The sequence below is a fragment of the Moschus berezovskii genome, chromosome 27 (genome assembly GCF_049115385.1).
Source record: "Moschus berezovskii isolate FMDL1 chromosome 27, NW_MosBer_1.0, whole genome shotgun sequence".
In the NCBI taxonomy this organism is placed as follows: domain Eukaryota; kingdom Metazoa; phylum Chordata; class Mammalia; order Artiodactyla; family Moschidae; genus Moschus; species Moschus berezovskii.
In genome coordinates, this window is record NC_142486.1 from 20,299,969 (window position 1) to 20,324,405 (window position 24,437).

At 45.6% G+C, this 24,437-nt stretch overlaps 1 protein-coding gene across 3 annotated transcripts in view; it reads right to left on the reverse strand.

Moving 5' to 3' along the window:
- PRKCB (protein kinase C beta) overlaps window positions 1-24,437 on the reverse strand; it is a 381,063-nt gene that overhangs the window by 13,530 nt on the left and 343,096 nt on the right. For all 3 annotated transcript variants that reach the window (XM_088833029.1, XM_088833028.1, XM_088833030.1), the window contains 3 exons: window positions 21,292-21,372; window positions 20,896-21,003; window positions 14,743-14,883 (listed from right to left, as the gene is read on the reverse strand). In XM_088833029.1, the coding sequence (XP_088689155.1) occupies window positions 14,743-14,883; window positions 20,896-21,003; window positions 21,292-21,372 (330 nt within the window). The remainder of the gene's footprint in view (window positions 1-14,742; window positions 14,884-20,895; window positions 21,004-21,291; window positions 21,373-24,437) is intronic.

Here is a 24,437-nt window from a genome sequence, read left to right on the forward strand (position 1 = left end):
GAAGGTCCCTTACTATCGGGAATATTTGATCTCTGTGTCTATTTAAGAAGTCGGCAAGCGAGAGGTCTTTTGTGCTGGATAGCAAGTTTCATTTTATAACAAATTTTCATTTAAAAAACATGTAATGTTTGTTTTCCTCAGTCTCAATTTAAATGCTACCTCCCCAGAAAAGCGATTCCAGATCACCTCCAAGTAAAGGAACTCCCGCTTTTCTCCTCTTCCTGTTATTCTCTCTCAGAACAACCTGTTCATTTCTTCCATAGGAAATAAAATGTGTGAATATCCAGATCTACATGTTTATTTCTTTGTATATCTGTCATTGTCTATAGTCCCATCTAGATTGTATGAGCTACTGTATGAGTTTACAATCTCGATGGGAATATAGACAATGACACGGCAACCCACTCCAAAATTCTTGCCTGGAGAATCCCATGGACAGAGGAGCCTGGTGGGCGACAGTCCATAGGGTTGCAAAGAGTTGGACATGATGGAAGCTACTTAGCATGCACAGGCACACACGAGAGCTGAAACCACATCTGACTGGCCCACACCTGAATTTCCAGATCCCACTACAGAGATGGCACTGAGTGCTGTTCAACGGATAAATGGTAGTATATATGAAGTGCTTATTTTTAGCCAGATACTGTATAAGTGATTTACAAGCATGATCTCATTTAATCCAACAGGTCTACGAAGTCTGCTCTACAACAAGGAACAGATTTAGAGCTTAAGTAACTGACTAGGATTTGTGCTCAGATCTGACAACTGATCCATTTATGCAGAATCAAACAACTTGTTCACAAGTGCCAAGAGAAAGAAACAACAAAGTCCTTTATAATTCTACCACCCCAATACCTTCATTATGCTAATATTTTGGTCTATGTCCTGGATGGCTGGGTGAATTGGTTGATGAATGCTTTTTACTCTCTAAAAAATGTAGAATCATCACTTTATTCTTTAAGCTGCTTTTAAAAACTACATGAAATATACTCTCAATGCTTCCCCATGTCAACAAAGTATCATATTGTTCTTATCCATTCTTTAAAATTCATCCTAAACCTAAGCTGCTGCTGGCTTCAAATAAACTAGCCCTCAAACAGTAATTGTCCCTTTTATTTGCCTATGTTTTTATAGCCTTGATTCTCATACATCCGTAAGGTAGGCTGGAAAGATGATCTCCACTTAACAGAAAATTTGAAAAGTTAACAACTTGGTCAGGGTCATACAAGGTAAATGAGGAAGACCAAGATTCAGAGTCTGGTCTGCTTGATTCCAGAGACCACAGGGTGTCCGTGACATCTCACTGCCTTGCAAATTGCATCTGATCATGTGACATGGACTTAAAAGTTAAGCTAAAAAAGAAAAAGTTAAGTTGACCTGGGTAAAAATCTTAGCACCATCGATCTACAGATAATCTGTAAGCAAGTTATCTAAATTCCCTTGGCCAGGTTTCCTGTTTTGTCAAATGGGTCTATCTTGCAGGCTGCGGTGAGAATGATTTGACAAAATGCACATAAAAAAACCTGACATGGTAGCTGGTAGCTGCAGTTGAGCTGTGACTCATCCGGTCCCATCCAGTGAGCTAGTCCTATGGGGGTGGCTGTACCCTGGCAACAGAGGGGTCCTCCAGGCCTTGCCATACCCCAACCTACCCTAGTGAAGTGGGAGGTAGATGGGCCCCTGGGCTGGACAGTTGGAGTTTGTCCAGCAGAGTAAATTGGAGATCTGTTTTCCCTAGACACTCTGAGGACAAAGTGGCAGGAGCTGAGCTTTGCTGGAGCAAAGAGATAAAACAACCAAAAGGAGGGGGTGCCACCCCATAATAGGTGCCGTCAAACCTCCCACAGGCCTCTGCACTGGAATCCATCTTGGCCAAAACCTGTGCAAGCATATTGGGAAGGGCCCTAGGCCAAGTCAGGTGTGGAAAAGAAATAAGAGAGCCAGCCAAAGGTAAGCAAAGACCCGGAAGAACAGCCCTATATAAATGATTTAACTCCCTTTTTACTGGGGCTCCTCTCCATTAGGGAAAACGCCCACACCCTCCCGGGTGTGTCTCTCTCCCTTGCTTCTTCTGTCTTAAATAAACAAACTGTTTCACTGTGTGCTCTCCCCCACATGCTTTGCTGTGTCTCTGATAAAAAACTTTGTACCTGTTTTTACAGTTTTTGCCTGTTTGAGAAATTCATTTTTTAATGGATACAAGGGCCAGAGGAATTTTGCTCCAAGCCTCTAGCCCCTGGTGGACTAGCAGCTAGGATTCCTGGTTTCCATCAAGCCACCCAGGTTCAATTCCTGGGCAGGGAACTAAGATCTCTCTTCAAGACCACTCACTGCTGTCTCTCTGAGATCACCAGAATACTACTGTTAACAGTTACAGGCACTTAAAACACAAAAATCTGTCCCATCAAGGTTGGCAGAGTATGCGGGAAGCCCCAAGTGACGTTGGGCCCTGGGCTCCTGGTGAGAGACAGTGAAGAAAATGTGGACTCAGGCACAAAAGGGATACTTCCTGTCTCCCATCCAAGCCTCACTCCCTTGGAAAGACATTTCAAGCAGATTCACAAGCCACCTCTGAGTTGTTTTTCATACCCTAATTGGAGGGCATTTTGTGATTGTTTTAAGAAACTGTACTTGTAAATAAACAAGAAATACACTTTGGATCTTTCCCTCTCTGGGTCATGGGCATGTCTTGGTCCTCCAAGTTCTACTGTCATCAGAAGTCTTCATGGGACTCTGCTCAACATGATATGGCAGCCTGGAGGGGAGTTTGAGAACGGATACGTATATATGCGTGGCTGAGTCCCTTTGTTATCCACCTGAAACTACCACAACATTGTTTATCAGCTATACCCCCAATACAAAATGCTTTTGGTGATAAAAAAAAAAAAGCACTTAAAAAAAAAGAATTCTCCATGGAGTCAGTTTTTCAAGCAGGAAAGGTTGTGGAAGTAGGAGGAAAGTCAGCCAGCTCAGTGCCATGAAAATAAAAAAAAAAAACCAAAACCTCCAAGATGGAAGGGAACAAAGTGAGGGGTGGGAGTTGAAGATGAACACTGACACCCCCATGTGTGCCATGGAGGACCTCTCCAGACGCTCACCCAGGACGCTGGTCACAGTGGGTGGCTCTGGAAAGAAGAACGAAGGAGCCTAGTTAGGGGTCTACAGGGAGGTACTTAATTTCCCTGCATAGCTTTTGATGCTGCTGGAAGTTTTCAACTCTTTTCAGATTTTTTTCTTAAGGAAGGAAGATCAAAGTACCCAGTTTGACGAGGTCAAGGAAGAAAAGACAAGTCCACGAGAGGAGGCAATTTTGAGGTCACTGCTGACTCAATGAGACGGATTTCAATAGAATGGTGGGGGCCAGAAGCCAGATTGCACTGAACCATGGAAAGAATGGAAGGTAAAAAAAATGGAGGGAGCAAGAACTCCATCCAATTTGTATGAAAAGATAGAGCAGTGGTAGAATGGAGAGATCCCGGTCTCAAGGGAAGAGATTTTTAAGATGAGAGACTCTGCATGCTTCTGTGTTGAACAAAATGAAACTGAAAAGAGCCAGAGTGGGCATCCGCTTGGTTTGCAGGCACAGCGAGCAGCTTTATTTTTCTGGGAGAATCCACTCCTTCCCTTCCACAAGATGTCCACTTTAGACAGGGGCAGACCCAGTCCCTTGACAGGTGCCCTGGACCTGGCCAATCAGAACATCCCATCCCCCGGGCACAGTGATTGCGTTAGAGATGGACATATGACCGAACATCTTCCAACAAGACTGAGTTCCAGGCTGCAGGAAATTTTAGAAAAAGGAAGCTCTCTTTCAGCAGGAATTGCGAAAGTAATGGGATGTAGGTCTGGAGCAGCTATGTGCCCAAGAAAAACTTTGGAGAATAAAGAAGTCAACACAGAGGAAAGCAATGTTAAGGGACACAGAGAAATGGATTGTTTCTAACACGGTCCAGACTCTGGATCCAGTCTCAACTAAATACTGTTAAGTTAGTTTGAATTGGGTTCCTATTTGCAAGCCTAGGAGTTCTGATTAATATATGGAGAAGCTGTGGACACAGACTGGCCAGAGTAGACATGCAAAGGACACGGGAGAATGGGGTTCAGAGCAGAAAGGGTACGTCTTCATGAAGGGAACCTGTTTGTGGACACAAAGAGGGAGGTAGGTCAGAGAGGTCAAGATGACTGTGCAGAAGCAGGAAAGCCACCCACCCAGGGGCACCCACAAGCCTCCAATTCACCCCAGCTTACGAGATGGGGCTATCTGCTGAGACCAAGATGACCAGAACTTTAGTTGGGGGACCTTCAGGGAAGAGAAGGTTTGGGGACTTGCCCAGGGGACTCAGAGAGGGACTGATGGGGAAGGCTTAAGAGCCTGGCTGAGATCAGAACACCTACAATTGTGGAGGCTCAGAGGGGTCCAGTTACTTGCCCACCTTCACTCAGCTGCTGAATTGCAAGGCTGATGTTTTGTTTGCTGGGTTTTTTTTTTTGCTACGCTGCATCATTTGTGGGATCTAAATTCCCCAACCAGGGATGGAACCCAGGTCACAGCAGTGAAAGCATTGAATCCTAACCACTGGACTGCCAGGAGATTCCCAAGGCTGGTGTTTGAATCCTGGCTCTGCTGACTCTCTGTCCATATGCCTTCTGCTTGAGCCAGTCTCCTTGGATCCATGGGCTCATGTCCTCGAGTTCTCCCAACCTGTAGTCAACAGCTTTCTGGGGTGCTGTAATAAGCATTACAACCTGGGCAGGGTTGACGGCAGAACTGAGGAGCTAGACTTTATGGACATTCATGAAGGGAACCTGTTTGTTGACACAAAGAAGGAGGTAAGTCAAAGAGATCAAGATGATTGTGCAGGAGCAGGAAAGCCACCCACCCAGGGGCACCCACAAGCCTCCATTTCCCCCCAGCTTATGAGATGGGGCTATCTGCTGAGACCAAGATGATCGGAACTTTAGTACCAACAGAGTCCATCCCCCAGGAATGTATTTAAACTCGGGACTTGACCAAGACCAGTTCAAATCCCACAGCTGTGTAGCCAGGTTGGGAGATGAGAGAAGAAACATCACAGAAGCAAGAATATGGGCTTTGGAGGCAGACTGATAGGATTTCAAATTAAATTGGCTTGTGACCATGGGCAAGTTACTTAATCTCTCTGAGCCTGTTTCCTTGCCAGTACAGGGTGTGTAATAATAGCATCTATTTCAGAGGGTTGTTGTGAAGGTGAAATGAGACGACTAAATTAGATAGTGTGCTCCACTTTCTAGTAAAATTGAATAATTTCACAGAATATGGCTGACCCATTTTATTGTTACTGTCATAAATAGTTGTTATTATTAAGGTCCTGCATGCATTCAATGGAAGGCCAGTTATCTTGTTCTGGTTCTGTCATATTCCCCCATGTAAGTCCCTTGGGCAAAACTTGGCCTTCGCTTACTCGTCTACAGCATGGAAGGGTTGAATTCCACTTCTAAAGTATTTTCAATTTTTGACGTTGTTATATTTCAGTGGTCATGGCCAGATATATCCTAACAGCTTCATGCTCTCTCCTAGCATGTGACCTTTTCACCTACTATTTCAATCAAACCATTGCCTCCTCTGCCAGGGGACAGCTCAAAGTCACGCACCTGGCAAATGATTGAGAAACTTCATTTGGCCCAGGGACCTGTCAACTTGAACCATCTTTCAAAGGGAGTCCAGCTGAATCTGCAGCTTAAGTAGGTTCTCCATGGACGGATGGAAAGGGAGATAAAGAGATACACAGACTCTAGGCTGTGTGTCCTAAACAACTCTTGGCTGTTTGTTATTTGGTGGAGGAAGGTTGCCTAATATTTTGATTAAGATCTCTGCAAACTCCACACTCTGAATAACCAGAAGAACAAACAGAGCTGGGTGGGTCTGCTTCTTAATGAGCCTGTCCTGAGTGCCTCATTTCAGATGCTGCCAGGCCCTGCATCCAGGGGTTATTCAGTGTCTGCTGTCTTCTTCAGCCTTGAAATCAGCACCTTAAGGAACAAGTGAGATTTGCATCTTATAAAAATCCTGCCAGAAAATTGTAAAAGGTGTGAATATGCTACTTGTTTGTTGCAATATTTTAAAATAAATTTTAATTCATTTGAACTGTAAGAATACTTAGTCTTTTTCTATTATGTAACGGACACCATTAGACACTGTTATCGTGGGTCTCTCCCATCAGTGTGATCACAGACCTTATGAAAAGGGGCTCCAAGTGTTTCTAATAATCTTTCCAAGATACTGGGCAGGTGGAATCCATGGCTCCACCTCCTAGCCGCTGGACCTTGAGCAGATGTCCTAACCTTTCCAAGTTTCATGCCCTCATATCTACAGTATGGTGACAATGACACCTACCTCATAGGGTTGTGAGAATTAAATGAGGTAATGCCTCGAAGGTCCTTAACACCGTTGCCTGGCTCTGCCGAAAGAGCCCGATGTTTTTTCCAGTGTATTTGAATAGTACAGGTTTTATAAAAAAAGTATTTTAAATCCTAATATTCAAAAAGGTATTATTCTCTTCAGCATTTGGTACCTTGGGGGAGCTAAGTGCTATTCTTAAATAAATCATATTAAGTAAAAGTTAGCTCCCTTTCTTAAGCCTTGAATTCAGAGTTTTAATAGCAAACATACAAAGGTTATGCTTTGTGGCTTCAATTCAGAAATGTCAGCACATCAAACACACGTTCAGATACACACACAGAGACACTTACTCACACGGTGTAAAGGGCAATTGGCTTTGGAGGAGAATGTCACATGAGCAGAATTGCAGCTCATTAAAGCAGTGCTTGACGCTTTTGACCTCAGCTACATAAACAGTGTTTTCAGATGACAGAATTACTAAGAAACCGAGTCCTGTGAGCACGACTGAGTCTCTGAAGCAGTTCGGCATTTAGAGGCCCAGAAGATGCGAGTAACGGTACGTGATCCAGCAAGTAACCTATGTGGTATTTTGGAAACAGTATTAAACGAAAGGCTCAATAAAATACAGTGGGGGATAAGGGGCTCTGTTGGGTTTTTCTGTTTGCTTTTTAGTTTGCAAGATTCCAAGACTTTCCAGATACGCAGATGCCTCAAAATTCTACAGGGCTTTACAAAAAGTGCTGAGACTGGAGAAGAGGTAACAGAGCAGAAATGATTCGCCTCAGCCTGTTGAACGTGTGGGGCTGGAGTCTGAGAGCCTGACGCTGAGGCTGGGAGGGAAGGAAGGAGGGGTGGGCAGGCTGATCACGTCTGGAAAGTAACCAATGGCCAGCTGGGATGAAAGGATGTAGGGAACGCGTTCTTCTTAATGTCTGTGTCCCGCCCAGCTGTGTTCAACTCCCGCCCAGAGTGAACCGATGATCAGATACATCTCAGAACAAGAATAGAGCCACGTTTACTAGTGGGCAGATGGCTGTACACACCCTAGCGATGAAGGCTCTCTGGACTGTAACAAAACAGGACATCCTTGTTGCCTTGTTATTAATACTTTTCTCTCCTACTTCAATTTTCTGCATTGCCTGTTTGGTAAGTTGATCCAAGGGCTGCCTCCATGGGGCAGCTGGAGCCTCGAGCCCAAGGTGAGTGTCCCTTCCTTGTTTTCACAGTGAGCCCTGCATGAGGTGTCATGGACACCAGTGAACTTCACTCATTCAGGCATTTTGATTTAAAGACCTTGTGCTAGCCTGGGCTTCTCTGGTAGCTCAAACGGTAAAAGATTTGCTTACAATGCAGAAGACCTGGGTTTGTTTCCTGGGTTGGGAAGATCCCCTGGAGAAGGAAATGGCAACCCACTCCAGTATTCTTGCCAGGAGAATCCTATAGACAGAGAATCTCCACTATTCTTGCCAGAAGAATCCCGTGAACAGAGAAACCTGTCTGGCTACAGTCCGAGGGATTACAAAGAGTCGGACACAAATGAGCAACTAACACACACATGCTGGCCTATCTTGCTAACATCTGTGAGACTATAGCACCTCATACTACAAAATTTCCAATAAAACGTGTTCACCATAGAGTGGCCTTAATGCACCCTCCACTACAGCACAGCCAAACTCCGAGCTGATCACCCAGCGGGAACTTCCGGTTACAGACCTTGGCACACGAAGCGTCCCATGTCACGACGTCATTCACATGGTCCAGAAGAAGTATAATCCACTGGATGACCACGCCCTGCTCTATGCCCTCAAGCTGGCACTCTGGACTCCAGAAGCTTCCATGACCATCCATTTCATCAGTTCACCCTTCTTCTCGCCAGGCCCAACCCTCAGTCATCACTTTATGCCTGAGGGCAATTATGCAGGTAGTCTGGAGTCTTCTTCACCCATTCCTTCATGCCCCTGGGGTAATTCCTGAGCACCCACCAGGTGCCAGGGACTGGGGAAGCCAAGATGAGCTCAAGATGAACTGGGAGGCTAGAACATCATCCTGTTCATGTGTTGAGCATCTCTCACTTGGATCAGCAACCTACCCCTGTCCCCACAACAGTCAGATCAAGCTATTTCTCTGCCCACCTTACTTGGAGTAAAAGCCAAAGATACTACAATGGCCTGTACCACCAGTTCCTCCCACGGCCTCTCTGATCTCATCTCCATTTACTCGCTCCCTTGCCCACTCAGCTAAGCCACCTGGACTCTCTGCGCCTTCCTAAATGTGCCAGGCAAGCTCCCGCCTCAGGGCCTTTGCACCTGTTAATACTACCAAACCACTTTCACCCCCACATATACACATGGCTCACTCCTTCCCTCACCTTCTTCCCATCTTTGCTGAAATGTCACTTTCTCAGTGAGACTTTCCAATGGCCCTATTTAAAACTGACCTCTCAGGGACTTCTCTGGTGGTGCAGTGGCTAGGAATCCACCTTGCAATGCAGGGGATAAGGGTTTGATCCCAGGTCAGGAAACTAAGATCCCATACATCTTGAGCAACTGAGGAGCCCACATTGCAACTACTGAGCTCTAGCGCTACAACTAAGATACAATGCAGTCAAATAAATAAATAGAGAAACTAAAACTGACCTCTCTGTGACCCAGCTCTCCAAGTCCCCACCCCTGCATAATGCCTATCAACTTCTAACAAACATACCCACTGATTTCTATGTTTATTATTTGCCCATTCCCTCTAGGAGATTAAGTTCCACAAGGGCAGAGATTTTTATTATTTTTACTGTTGTGTCTCTATGACCTAGAAGAGCACCTAACCTCAATAAACAGGTGCTGAATGGATGATCCATAACACCCCCACTAGAGGACAGAACCAGATCGCACCGCTTCTCAACCCACTGCCCCACGACACACCCAGTCACATACTCCACCCTTCACCTACAAACCAGCAACTCCCACTTACCACACACTGACCCAGAAGACGCTTCTGGGCATCCCAAGTCACATACCAATAACATGCTGTACTGAAGCTTATACACCCCTTCAGCACAGCCTTCACCAAGCTACATGGCACCCCAATTACAACAGGATCTACCAGTCAGCTCATTGGCTGGTGGCACCCTGCAGAACCATGTCCTAGCCCCTGCTATGCCGTAGTCCAACGGCAGTATCTCATCTGGGAGCATCATAGAAATGCAGCATCTCAGGCCCTGTTGTAGACTGGCTGAATCAGAACCCACATTTTAATCATATGTCCAAGAGACTCTGTGTACACATGAACATTTAACAAGCTCTGCTAGGCTACATCATGGCGCCTGTACCATTGGCTGGGGAATGACAGGTTGTGGGAGTCACAGCCCTCCCCTTCCAAAGTGCAACAATTCATGCATTGCATCATCAGATCTTTCATCACACAACCAAATGATGCTATGACAGATACAATTCAGTACCCAAATTATAGCCTTTTATAAATAGGGTAACTTACACAACAACCAATTTATTTGAGCTTCGCTGCTGGGCATGAGAAAAACCCCCTCTGTGCTCTAATAAATATCCCTAAAGAATCCAGTATGTTCCTCAGCACAGTGCACTGCCACATCTTATTTGACAGCCTTTCATTGAATCATTCATTTATTCAGTAAAAATTATTAAGCACCCGTTATATGCTCAACCTTATGCTGAGCACTGGGATCCAACACTGAAAAAGACAGTCTTTTGGTCTCGCCAGAGAGACAGACCTTACACTGAACGATTACGACAAAGCGTGATGAGTTTGTTGATAGGACTTCAGCAGATGATCCCTACTCGGCAATGACAAGAGTTTCCCTGAGTGGGTGACGGTTTACTGATTTGAAGAGGAGGAAGGAGGAAGGTACCAGGAGGGTTAGGGAGGGAGCATGGGATGGCTCCGGGGTTCCCAGGTGGCTGGCTCTGCATGGGTAGAACCAGGAAGGAAAGGAAGGCACTTTGAGTTTGAGGAGCTGAATGACACTCAGCAATGCCAGTTCTTGAAGTTAGGAGTCTGGGGAGGCAGTAGAGGCTGGTTCAAGGAAGACCCTAAAAGCCACATATGCTGAGGAACAATAGACATTATCCTGGGGCAGGCAGAGAGCCATTGGTGGAGCGGGGTTGGAAGGGAGGGGGTTGGAGGGGGGAGATCTCAGCAAGAGAGTGACACAATCGGATGCACATTAAAAAAATTACTCTTGTGCCCTGAAACAATGCATGAAGCCAGTGTATTTCAGCAGCTTCCAATGATACTATGTGAGCGGCTCCTGCCACAATAAAAGATGCACTGAGAACAGCTTTAAAAATCCATTTAAAATTATTGTAATGAGCCTTCAATAATAGCGCCCTTCACTGGTGTTTGAATAGAATCCTCTGTTATTGCCCCGTGGTTTTCCTTTCTCTTGCTGCACTCCATTTAACAGCATGCATGAGTCAGGAACACTGACAGATACATGCACGCCTTTCAATATCCTGAGAGGCACATGGAACTCTGCACACACTCACCATGGCCTTTCAGAAAGTATGGGGAATGGGAAAATGTGAAATCCTCAGGTGGGGGCTGGGGGCTCTAGGGCTGGCAACTGCTATGTGAAAGGCATATACCCAAGTCGAATCAGATGAGTGTGTGATGTATACACTGTGCTGTGTTGTGCTTAGTCGCTCAGACATGTCCGACTCTTCGTGACCCCATGGACTGTAGCCCACCAGGCTCCTCTGTCCATGGGGATTCTCCAGGCAAGAATACTGGAGTGGGTTGTCATGCTCTCCTCCAGGGGATCTTCCTAACCCAGGGATTGAACCCAGGTCTCCTACATTGCAAGCTAATTCTTTACTGTCTGAGCCACCAGGGAAGCCCAAGATAACTGGAGTGGGTAGCCTATCCTTTCTCCAGGGAATCTTCCTAACCCAGGGATCGAACCCAGGTCTCCTGCATTGCAGGTCAATTCTTTACTGTCTGAGCCACCAGGGAAGCCCAAGAATACTGGAATAGGTAGCCGATCCTTTCTCCAGGGGATCTTCCTGACCCAGGAATCAAACTGGGGCCTCCTGTATTTCTGGCGGATTCTTTACCAGCTGAGCTACCAGGGAAGTCCAATGTATATATTATTATGTTTATTTTGAATTTACCCTGGGAATTAGAAATTCTTTATTCAGTGTCTCCTCCCCTTAGAGGTGATGGTAGAACATCTTGAAGTCTATAGCCCAGTCGTCACTGTACTTTGAAGGTCACTGTTAAACCACACAAACATTTCAAGACATCAGCTGATTGGAAACCATATCCAATACAGAACAGTTGAAGGATCCTACGGATCGTCACTAGCTGTTGTAACCATTTTGTGTTATCAATGATAAGAACAGCTCATTTTTCCTGAGCACCCTCTGTGAGCCAGGGTAAATATTCAAAGTATTTAACCAGCCAACGTGGACTCTGGTTGTAAGTAACCAGTACTTATGGGACCCAGCTAAACATCAACCAGACTCTGTGAGATCGCTACCCTAGAGGTTATAAACTGACAGCCACATATGGTTCATGGGTGTTTTACGTGACTTGAGTTGTGTTTAATTTTTAAAATGTTGTTGCTGATATGTTTTTTAAAATCGTGAGATTTCATACAAAAGTCCTGAGGAGGATGCAGCAGTACAGAGCCTGCATCTCCCATAGGACCGACCTGGCTGGCCCCATACCTCCCTCATAGAAGGTCCCCAGGGAAAGATCACTCTTACTTTCATGAATAAGGTAAAAAGAAAATAATAATCAGTGATGATCCACAGGACCCTCCAATTGGTCAGCTGCAGATGAACACCCACCTGTTGAGCTTTGAGAACCACCAGCTCCCCCGTCTTCCCCTCTTTAAACCACTCCCACCTCCCTCACTGACATTACTTGCCTGGCCTCTGTAGCCATCTGAGTCTGTGACCTGTTCCTAGAAGATGCCCCTCCTCACTCAGACTGCATAAAAACCACTGTCTTCCCTTTAAAGAGATTTCTCTCCCTGCCATGTTCCTTTGGCCTCTGTCTAGCTTCCCTGCAAGAGCTTTTGACCATGAACTCCACAGCAGTGAGTCCTAGCCTGGAGCATTTATCAGATTCACCTTGAGAACCCCACGGCAAGGTTTCTGACTCAGGAGGTCTGGGGTGGGAGCCTGAGAATTTCATTCCAAAAGTTTCCAGGTGATACTGATGGTCTGGGGACCACTCTTTGAAAACCACTGCTCTCCAAGCAAGGAATGAACCTCAAATGTCAGTGGTTCAATTCTGGTGGACATGGGGGCATATACATCTCTCCTCTAGCCAAGTGGAGAGAGGCTGATCTGCATACTGAGACCTCATGAATAGCCTGGCAAAACCCAAATAGGATGTGTGTGCCCCCTCAAGTTCCCAGTTTCCTGACTGGAGAACCCACTCTTGTCTTTCATATTGCTTTTTGATCTTTTCTTACATATATATAATAAAAATGATGATACTGCCTATGACAGGCAGGTGTACACACGAACCCCAAGTGCATGCATGGACATTATCTTAGGGACTGGCACCAGCAGGACCCTACACTGCTCTGCCCCTTCAAAGGCCCTGCACCCGAGACACTGACCAACAGGTGACATGTCGCTAACAAAAATCATCATCAACTCTCCCAGAGTGCCTGCCGTGGACCGGTCACGTACTGAGTGCTTTATGCATCATGACCCTCCCCTGATAGACAAACGGTTGTCATCCCTGCACTACAGACAATGCAGCAGAGGAGCAGAGAGGGGAAACGACTTGTCCAAGTTCTCCAGATGCGGGACAATCAAGAGATGGCTTATTGGACCCACCGTGTTCATGAGGGTCAGACACAATTAGGAATACTGTGCTCAACCCTGTGTCTGCATCTCAAGATGGGTGTTGCTAACCTGGAGGACCACAGGTGATGTCACATGGGACATGCTTACAGGTGGGGAAGGGGTGTGTTGAGCCCAGAAATTGCAGGTTTCTGGAGTATCAGACAAAGAGGCTCTGGTTGACAGAGCAGGACTCAGTGATGGAAATTCTGAGGAGGCTGACTTGGGATCGCTGTACACACTGGCAACAATCAGAAGGATCACAGTGTGGAACTCGCTGCCTCTCAAGGACCCCATGACTGAACACCAGGAACTGATCAGAGAGAAACAGGACTCATCAGGGATTCTGTGAATCTAACCATCTGGGGTGTGCAGGACTGGGAGATGTGAGAAGCACCTGGGAGGCTTTCTTAAACTACATGTCCTTTACCCCGGGGCATCCTGGTATTGCCTCTAATGGAGTCAGACCCTCTGAATCCTCACTTCCACACTGGCTGAATGAACTTGGACAGAGCACTCAACTTTTATGAGCTTCCATTTCCTCTTCCATGACATGGAATAACAGTATCTGCATAATATTTTGTTTTGAGGATTTGTTTAGATGCTATGTGTGAACTGCTTAATATGGCCAGGTAAGTGGTCATGAAATTAATAATAATAATATTAAAACAAGCACCACTTTCACTATCATTTTTCACATCTCAGATTTTCATGACTTTTGGTTTCGATGACAAAGTTTATGTACAGCCTTAGCCAGCAGTTACAACCTATAATAAAGTCACCAGGTCTCCCCTGTACTTTAACAAAGAAATATCCTTCCAGTAGAGTCACGGTCCTGATTAATCCAGGAGAAAACTCCTCCCTGCCAAGTCCTTGGGGATGGAAGCACTCCTGCATGCACACAACCTTGGGAAATGTGAGACTTTCACTCTTACAACAATTCCCCGAGAGCCATATCCACACCCAGAGCCTCCAGGAGGGCTTTACAAGCACACCAGCCTCTGCTTCATTCTGCTTCACCTTGGGTGGGAGCTGGCTGGGCGTTCTGTCTTCTTTACTGACTCCGATGGAGTGTATATTTCAGAATTAAATTTAAATACTGTTGAGATAAACAACATGACCTTTTCAATGTCAATTTGAAGAGAAAATGACACAGTCGAACCAAGGAAAGACCGAGGGCGAAATTAGATTCTTTATCACAGTCCAAAAATGGATCTGAACTCGGCTCACCCAAAAACCATTTCCCCAAAGCTGCCAGCTCAGACGGTTACAATAATTGAATCAATAAAATAAAAACACAACATCCATGGTCTTTCCCGCATATATCGAGGCTGTGCAGATGGAAATCTCCATTTTTGTACCCGCTGCCTTTGAGTATAAATATAAGCACTTAAAGACATGTTCATCGAGGTCCACTCCTCAGAGGGCACCAAGGGCATACACATTGGAGAGAGGAAAAGAGCCTGTTACGACGTGGACCCAAAAAAACGTTATGATGTGGACCCAGCCGCCTTTAGAGAATGGTTTACTTACGGCTTTCGGCTTATATGGGGGCTGAATCTCTTTGCGCTCAAGTTTCTCCCAGTCGATATACCGGAAAAACGCATGCTCTTTGATGTCACGTTCACCTTCAGGTCCACAACCCAGACGTTTGCCTGGGTGTTTGGTCATCAGCTTCAAGAGAAAGAGAAATGTAGAATGAATTTCAGAAGAGGAAACGTGGGACTCTCAGAAACGATTGCTCCTATGAATGAGGGAAGATGGCGCAAAGAAGAGTCCCAACTAAATCTTTAGTTTTGGATTTTCATCCCAGCAGTAATTTCCCAGCCAGGTCTTTCTCATAGGAGGACCCATAGTGTCTGCTACCCCTGGTCCCAGAGCAAAGTCTCTTACAGTTAATCATTCAGCCTGACTGTGGCCCTGAACTTCAAGTCAGAAATATCACATGGTGCATTTTGATTTAAGAATGACTTCTATGCGATTACTGATGCATTTAATGAGAACAGTTTCAATATCTTCAAATTCTCCTGCTGCCACCACGAGGAAATGGGAGTTTGACCAAAGCAAAGGGCACGTTCATTCAGATAATATTTGCATTTCTCAGTAAAGCGCTTGTGAAAATGACAAGACAGAAGAAAAAATATTAGTCAAATGGACCCAAGTTTCAAGTAATTACTTTCCGAAAGCTCATTAAATAGTCAAAACCTAGCCCAGCTCATTTCCCTTGTATCACACATTACACTAAACTCCGCTGAGGTTTCTTTGGTGTCCCATTTAAATTACTTAATTATCAAAACCCTCCATCTTTGGGTCTCTGAGCCAGAGCTAAATAACAAGATGAATAGATGCTCCAAGATGAAACCAGACAGGATCCCTCTTGTAAATGAGTCCAAAGCAGCAGGAAAATATCTCTGATCTCAAGACTTAAGCAAATGCACAGAGAGTCAAGACGGAGGAGTTGATGATTAATTTTTTAAAAAAGAAAGATCAGCAAGAGGCCATCAAAAGACGAAACAAAACAATTGAATCATACAAGACCATGAAGCTTCCTGGAGTTGACTTGACACCAAGAAGCCCATGACGTCAGACTCCTCAGATTTTTGCCCAGGGCTTGAGGATTATGGGGGGAAGGGATGAATTCAGCAATTCACACCTACTCTGTTGGACTTTCAGCTCAGCCTGATTCTTGCTACAGATAATCTGTCATCAGAAACTACCCTCCTACACCCACACACACAGAGAAGCACATACTTCCACATATGCTTTATCTTCTAGGGGAAAAATAACCCTGCACTTCTGTTTCTAAGCTACTTCTTTATAAATTTTATGCCGAGTCTTACCCAAGTCTCACAATGACCCAATGAGTTGGGTGTTTTAATTTTTTTCCCACTTGAGTGACAAGGCAATTGACACTCAGAGGGTTAAGCAACTGGCAACGACTCACAGAGACAATAGATGGCAGAGCTGGGATTGGATCTTACCTCTGCTGACCTCTAAAACTTGGACTGTTAGAGACATAGATTCCACGTGGTTCCCCAGGGATGATCTGTGGTCTCACATGGTCAGGAAAAGTTTAGGGAGGGCAAGGAAATTGGGCCAAATCTTGACTTTTGTGTAGGATTAGAATGGGAGGAAAGAGAAGGCTGGAGAGGCCTTGGTTAGCACAACCACCAATCCTATCCACAACAGCTTCTGGGGCTTCCCCGGTGGCTCAGTGGTAAAGAATCTGCAGTCAATGCAAGAGATGCAGATTCAATCCCTGGTCTGCGAAGATCACACAGGCTGCGGAGCAACTAAGCCTGTGTGCCGATACTACCGAGCCTGTGCTCTAGAGCCGGAGAGCTGCAACTGCAGAGCCCACGAGCCGTAGCTACTGAAGCCCGTGTACCTAGAGCCCACGCTCCACAGCAAAACAAGCCACTGCCGTGAGAAGCCAGCGCACTGCAACTGGAGAGCCACCCCACTCGCCCCAACTAGGGAAAAGTCCGGGCAGCAACGAAGACCCAGCACAGCCAAAAATACATAAATAAATAAAATGATACATAAAAATCTAACAGCTTCTGTGTCCTGAGCAGTTCCTGTGTGCCCGGCTCTGTGCCTAAGGCTTCCCAGCTATTACCCGTTACGCTTTCATCTTCACAACATTAAGGCCTCAGAAACTATTATCCTCATTTCCCACATAAAGACACCGGGTCCAGAGAAGCAGGCATCTGCCTAAGATCACCCAGCTAAGTAGCAGAGCTGTGCTTTGAACAGATCAGCCTGACCCAGAGTCTTGAAGCTCCATCTTATAGTTTCTTATTGTTTTCACCTTAATGTATGGCCAACTGGGGCTTCTGTCTGCTTTAAGTTTATTCAAAGGGGGAGTGGTGATCCGAGCAAACTGTATACTAATTTTTTTTTATGGTGGAAAATAGGGTCTTTAGGACAACAGCAGTCCGCAACCTTTTTGGCACTGGGGACCAGTTTAAAGGAAGACATTTTTTTCCTCAGACTGGGGTGGGGGCGTGGTTTGGGGATGATTCAAGCGGATTACATTTATGGTGCACTTCACTCTTATTATTACATCAGCTCCACTTCAGATCATCGGGCATTAGATCTTGGAAGTTGGGGATCCCTAGATAATAGGACATTTTCAAATGGAATGAGACTTGTTTCAAAAACCTAGCTCACTTTCCATGTAAACAGGAGAATGCTAGGCGAAGGCAAACCACTGCAGAAACACCCCAGCACTAATGCGAGGCTGTGCTCAGCTCGTGCACGCTGAGCTCCGGTGCCCGAAGCCAGCCAGGCAGACAGCTGGACTTAATCACTCTTCCGATCTCTGATCACCTCCCAGACGCATCCCCTGGGGCCCACGGTTTGGGAGGAAGCATTTGGCTGTTCACTTGAGCATCAGTCCTTCTCTGGAGCATCAACCTTGAAGAAAAAGCCCACACGGGCCTTAGCCAACTCAATTCAGAAAGGTCCCCAAATCCAATAGTAAGAAAGTCACCCTCGCTAATCCTGAAGGTTATGGGTCTGAAATTAATAGAAATCTGCTCTACCAGGGAAACTGCTAATTGGAGCTGAAGCTGAATGCAGCTGACCTGGAAAACCCTTTTCTCCATGACCCACTTAGAACCCCAGCTGTCTAGGCAGGCAGGGCTGTGAAGGGGAAAGTCCCGAACATGCATGGAACACCTACTATGTGCCAACACTATGCGAGGAGATTCCTCTGTTACCTCTTCATTTAACACTCTTTCAAAATTCTGTATAGGGAGGATTATTATTCCATCTTCGGAGATAAAGAAACAGAAGCCCACAGATGCAAAGTAATATGCTCAAGATTGTGCACCTAGGAAGCGGAAGGGTTGACATGCACAGATAGTCTTGAGCTCCCAAAACCCCCACTGTAAAAATCCAAGTCACAGGGAATGCAAACTCAAATATCAAGAGGTTAGCGTGTAACATGGCAGTCCCAGCATTAGTAACAGCAGGAGTCGTAACCCAAGCGTTTTGGAACAGAGCGACAGAGTCTCAACTGAGTTCCTTGTATTAACTCATCTCATGATCAGAGAACACTGTGTGCGGTCCCATATCTGCAGATGAGTGGAACAACTTCCCGGCTGTCACAGGGTTAATAATGCTCAGACTTGAACTCAGATGCGGGTTTCTGCCCAGAAAAATCAGGAGAGGAGAGGACACATTCTATCTGAAAGACAGACCGGCTTCCAATACGGCTGACTGATGCCTTCCAGGAATGACAGACCAGCGTGGAGAGATCAGATTTTTCAAAAGAAACTGGAAAGCTGAATGTTAGAGGAAATCCCCTGATCTTTAAAGGTCGCCAATTTTTTTTTTCCTCCAGTGATTTTATTTCTTTGTTTTTATTGGACTATTACTGCTTCACACAGTTGTGTTAGTTTCTGCTGTACAATGAAGAGAATCAGCTGTGTAGACATATATCCCCACCCTCTTGGACCTCCCTCCCAGCCACCCCCATCTAGGTCGTCACAGAGCATGGAGCTGAGCTTCCTGTACTTTGTAACAGGTTCCGGCTAGCTACCTGTTTTACACATGGTAGCGATATATGTCAATCCTAATCTCCCAATTCACCCCACCCTCTTCCCTCCCCGAGTCCACATGTCCATTGTCTAATGTTGGCAACTATTTAACAAACTAAGAGCTCCCTCTCTCCCCACCCTGTATCAACTTGTCTCCTCATCAGAGAACCCTGACTGCATAGGCGGTCCCATATGTGTGTCCCCAATCTGCAGATGAGGTTGAACAACTTCCCGGCTGTCACAGGGTTAATAATGCTCAGACTTGAACTCAGATGCGGGTTTCTGCCCAGAAAAATCAGGAGAGGAGAGGGCATGTTCTTATCTGAAGGAAAGACTGGCTTCCAATACAGTCTCTCCCTCTCTCTCCTTCCTGTATGATGACTGCAGGGGTTTGTCCTGGCCTTGTTCTATGCCCTCTCTTTGCCAAAGGCCTCAGTTTAAGCTCCTCATGAACAGCTCAGCTGGTAAAGAATCCACCTGCAATGCAGGAGACCCCAGTTTGATTCCTGGGCCGGGAAGATCCCCTGGAGAAAGGATAGGCTACCCACTCCAGTATTCTTGGGCTTCCCTGGTGGCTCAGACAGTAAAGAATCAGCCTGCAATGTAGGAGACCTGGGTTCGATCCCTGGGTTGGGAAGATCCCCTGGAGGAGGGCATGGCAACCCACTCCAGTATTCTTGCCTGGAGAATCCCATGGACAGAGAATCCTGGCGGACCACAGTCCACGGGGGTCACAAAGAGTTTGACACACTGAATGACTAAGCAAGCACATGAACCTCTCCACACCCTGTACCTCCTCTTCCCGCTTCCTGCCTCACACCTTCAAAAACTATTTTCAAACTATAAATTTTAAGATGTCAGGGACTGAGATGAATTCACATATGTCTTCCCCAGGGATATTTGCATCCTAACCTATGCAGCTGACACACAAAGCTTAGGTGATTTACTGAGAGTGGGAATTCAGGCGGCGTGACAAGGTGCTTCTAGACTGGGGTTGGCCCAGCTGTTATAAACCTCCTGGGTTCAGCTTTCCTTCACTCAGGCCAGCTCACATGCCATCTGATGGGTTAGGAAGGGCAGAGCTGGGTTGGGTAATGAGAAATCTGCCAACACCATGAGGATCTAGAACCAGCAGCCCTGTTTTATCCAGACACACAGGTGGGCACGCTCTAACCCTGAGCCGTGCTGGCACTGCTCTGGTGGGAAGGAAAACTTCACAGAGGCAGCATCCCTGAGCCCTGTTCTCTGGGGTCTCACAGTGTAACTTCCATTCTTTCATCAGAGTTGAAGAGTTACCGCATTTGAATAATGTACGTAAAAGGCAGTGGTTTTTAAGCAACACGGGGACTTTTTCACAGTACAGACAGATGCCAAACTCAATCTCTAGGGGGGAGGCTGAGGTGTGTGATGACCATCAGGTCATCCTGATGGTGCCAACAGGGAGGACCACTGGTCTCCGGGGATTCACCCAGGGCACTGTGAGCACGCCCTGGCCAAACACAATAAACAAAAACAAGCAAGCCTTACCCAAAACAGGTGTCCTGCTCTGTTCACAGGTAAATCTGCATACATCACAATGTACAAACTTGCAAACTTTTCAGTCATTTGTGGGTTAGGGGGAGAGTGGGGGTTGGGAGACACACAATTTGGGTCAACTTATCTAGAGGATCCCTTAAACTCAATACTGCGGTTATTTTCTTAGGACAAAAGTCACACGCTCTTACTATTAACTAAACTCGTAGGCCCCAGTGCTGAGTGAGGCTGACCGGTCATGCCGCACTCCTCCTGGGTACCTTCCCCAGGTCCCAGCTCTTTGGCAAAATTTCTGGGCTCCCCACCTCATTCATTCCATAAGCCTTCCTCTGTGCTGGCCTAGAGCCTGGAGCCCAGCCAGCAGCAAGGTGCTGTTGCAGGCAGGCCTCTATGGTGCTTCTGTGTGAATTAGAAGAACGCTCCCTTTCCTCTGGGAGGCAGCAGGTCTGTATCAGGCTCACAGGCTGGCCAGTGGATCAGGGGTGGAGTTTGACCTCCACTACCCCTCCCCTGCCCCAGGCGCAGCATCCTTGTGCAGGGCACGACCTACACTCCTGCACTCCTGTAGGTGGTGGTCCTGGCTGCCAGCTTTAAGGGGCTCACTCACCCCTTTGCAGATGGCCACAGCTTCCTTGGACATGGACTTCGGATAAGCCACATTGTGTTCCATGATCGACTGGAAGAGTTCATCCTCGTCCTCCCCTTCAAAGGGTGCCTGTGGAGCAAAGCACAGGGTGGGAGAAGGAATCCTGCATGAACCACCCTCTGCCCAATTACCCCAAACCAGCATGCCCAGCTCCCCGGGGTCCACAGCCAAGCCACACCCAGGGCTTCCAGGAAGAGGGTAAGGAAAAATGGTCAACAGACGAAGGTAACCCCAAGGTCATGGAAATCAGAGGTTCAGAGCTATGAGCTGGTATCCGGCTGACACTCTCTCTTAAAGAAACCACGGGGATGGGGGTGGGGGAGGACTTTCCTTACAAGTCACTTAAAATTCAATTACCTGCCCAGCCAACATCTCATACAGCAGGACGCCAAATGCCCACCAATCCACGGACTTCCCATAGGGCTGATAAGCAATTATCTGGAAAACAGAAGGCATCCGTCAGGGAGATGTGCAGGTTCTTGCAGTGGCTGAGAATGAATATGCCCTTCTCTTACAATAAGAGTGGAGCATCCCTGGGGGGTGGAGGGGGTGGAGGGAGAGTTCTTCCTTTGCCTGACACCCGCCCATTGTGAAAGATTAAATTGGCCATCACAGTCCCAGATGTGGGCCTCTGTCTAAAGGAGTGAACAGGGAGTCCAGTGCCACCGAAGCTATTTCTTTACCTTAAGAAGATGGATATCCTTTACAGAGATACCTGCAGGCGGGGAAGGCATCTGTGTATGTCACATTGCCTTTTCAAAGCACTTAATACGGTTGTGTTATTTTTAATTTTAATACAGTAAGCACGGCATTTTAAAGGAGAAAACTCGTCTTTCTTTCTCATGATAAAAGTAATAGCATTTACATAACAATGTGAACATACATAAGACTACTGAACTGTATGCTTAGAAATGGTTAAGACGGTGATGTGTTTTTTTGCCACAATTAAAAATTTTTTAAGTTAAAGGTGTAATAGCAGTGATTATTATTTATTTAAAATATAGATACACTACAAGAATACAATTAAAACAGTTCTTTATCAAGAGAGACGTTATGATTGATATTTGGTCTATTTTCCTCTAGATTTTTTCCTATTAATATATATTAAACTCTGTGTGTATGAATGTGCTTTACATAAATACTTTGATATATGGAAATTCAATAAAGCATTTTATTCATTTAGAATTTCCATGCTAATATCTGTACATCAACATAACCAGCTTTTACCTCTGCATAATGTGGCATTGGATGGGTATACCAAAATCTATTTCATCAATACCCAATTGATTAGGTTTCTCCCATGTAATTAGATATGTGGACATCTGTCCAATTTTCTTTCCTTAAACTCCCAGGAGTAGAATTGATGAATCAAATGGTATATCTAGTTTTAAAGGTTTTCATACTTATGACCAAATTGCCAGAGCATGGTAAAGTCTAGAACAGGTGTGTGACCATCCATTAGGATGGAGGGGTGAAAACTAACTGTATCAAAGGGATCGGTTAAGGAGTTAGGGATGGACATGTACACACTGTTATATTTTAAATGGATAACCAACACGAACCTACTGTATAGCACAGGGAACTCTGCTCCACGTTATGTGGCAGCCTGGACGGGAGGGGAGTTTGGGGGAGAATGGATACATGGATATGTATGGCTGAGTCCCTTAGCTGTTCACCTGAAACTGTCACAACATTGTTAATCGGCTATACCCCAATACAAAATAAAAAGTTAAAAAAAAAAAAAAGCGATTGGAAGGTGATACAGCAAAGGTTAAGGGGTTGAGGACTGAGGGCCCCACAGTCCAGAGTTGGAATCCTGACTGCTGTTGCCCAGCCTGTGACCCCGGGAGATGTTACTTAACGTCTCTAAGTCTCCGTTTCTTTATATACAAAACCAAGTGTATAATAATATCTCTGTCACAGAGTTTTAATAGGATGAAAGAAATATGTGCCTCTCACATATTATGCCCTCAAAATGTCAGCTATGTCTTGAAAGTTCTCTAATTCAGTGCTAGTTGGTTTTACTCAACAAATGTGTCTGAGCAAGCTTGGCTATAACGCTTGGCTATAAAGTCTGTTTATCCACCTCCATCTCCCACCTTGGCTCCTGCCCTGAAATCACAAGTGTCCTCTAAGGAGAACTGTTTGCAATGGATGAAGGGAAAGCTCTCTGTGAGAACACTTATTGAAAGTGTTTTCACACTTTTAAAGTACTTCATGTCTCTTTTGATCCTCATGACAACCTAACAAGTTAATCCTTTTACAAAGGGAAATAGAGCCTGGGAGGTGAAAGAAGTTGCCAGAGGCGAGGGGGTTAGTTAACGGCAGAGCAGGGGGAAACCTGACCTGCAGTTTATTCCTCCCACCAGCAGGTTGCGGGTTGCGGGCTGGAGGAGGAGGCAGTTTCCCCGGTAACACAACCTGGGGCTTTACGAGCATCCAAGAATCTTTGAAAACCACACATGTGGGGGCCCACTCTGCAGTGATTCTGATTCCATTCATCTAGGGTGATGCCTGGCCATCCCCATTTTAAAAGCTCCCCAGGGACTTCCCTGACCATCCAGTGGTTAAGACTTTGAGTTTCCAGTGCAAGGGTTCAATCCCTGGTTGAGGAACTAAGATCCTGTGTGCTGTGTGGAGGGGAAAAAAATTAATTAATTAAAAAAATAACAAAAACTTCCCAGGTGATGGTAAAGGGCAGCAGGCCTTGTGAACCAGAGATCACTAACTCACAGCAGACCAAGAAACTATCTGATATCCTAACTAATTAACACAATAATAATAAAGCAATGTATGTCACACAGGGAAAACTCCATTGGGTCCTAATAAAGGGTTAAGTGTTCAAAGGATTACTTTTCAGTTCCTCAAGTAATACACAAATACATTTACCTTGTGCAAAGTTAAAACAGTATACAGATTAAGATTTACAATGGCCTCAGAGGTAACCAGTGCTGTAAAACCAGTCTGGAATCTTCATGCATCTCCTGTACTTCTGCGTGCACATCTACGTACTGGTAAGAAACATGTAGCAGTGTTCTGTGTACTGTTATTTACCATCAATGACATCATACTGTATTTATCATCCTGTAACTTGACTTTTTCCTCTCAACAATGTTTCAATATCTGCATACATATCTCATTCACCTTTTGAGTTGAGGCCTACTAGTATTCCACACTGAGGAGGGCATGGCAACCCACTCCAGTAATCTTGCCTGGAGAATCCCATGGACAGAAGAGCCTGGTGGGCTACAGTCCATGGGGTCGCAAAGAGTTGAATACGACTGAGCGACTAAACACAGCACAGTATTCCGTACTATAAATCATTCAACATATTGCCCATCCCTTGATTAACAAACACTGTTCAAGTTAGTACAGACAGGTGTGCTCTGATCTTTATAAGGGCTGCATAATATTTATTAATATGAATTGCAACCCTTTTCCTTCACTGGTAGTCATTGAGACTGTGTCCTATTTTTCATTATTAAAAATAGTGCTGCAATGAA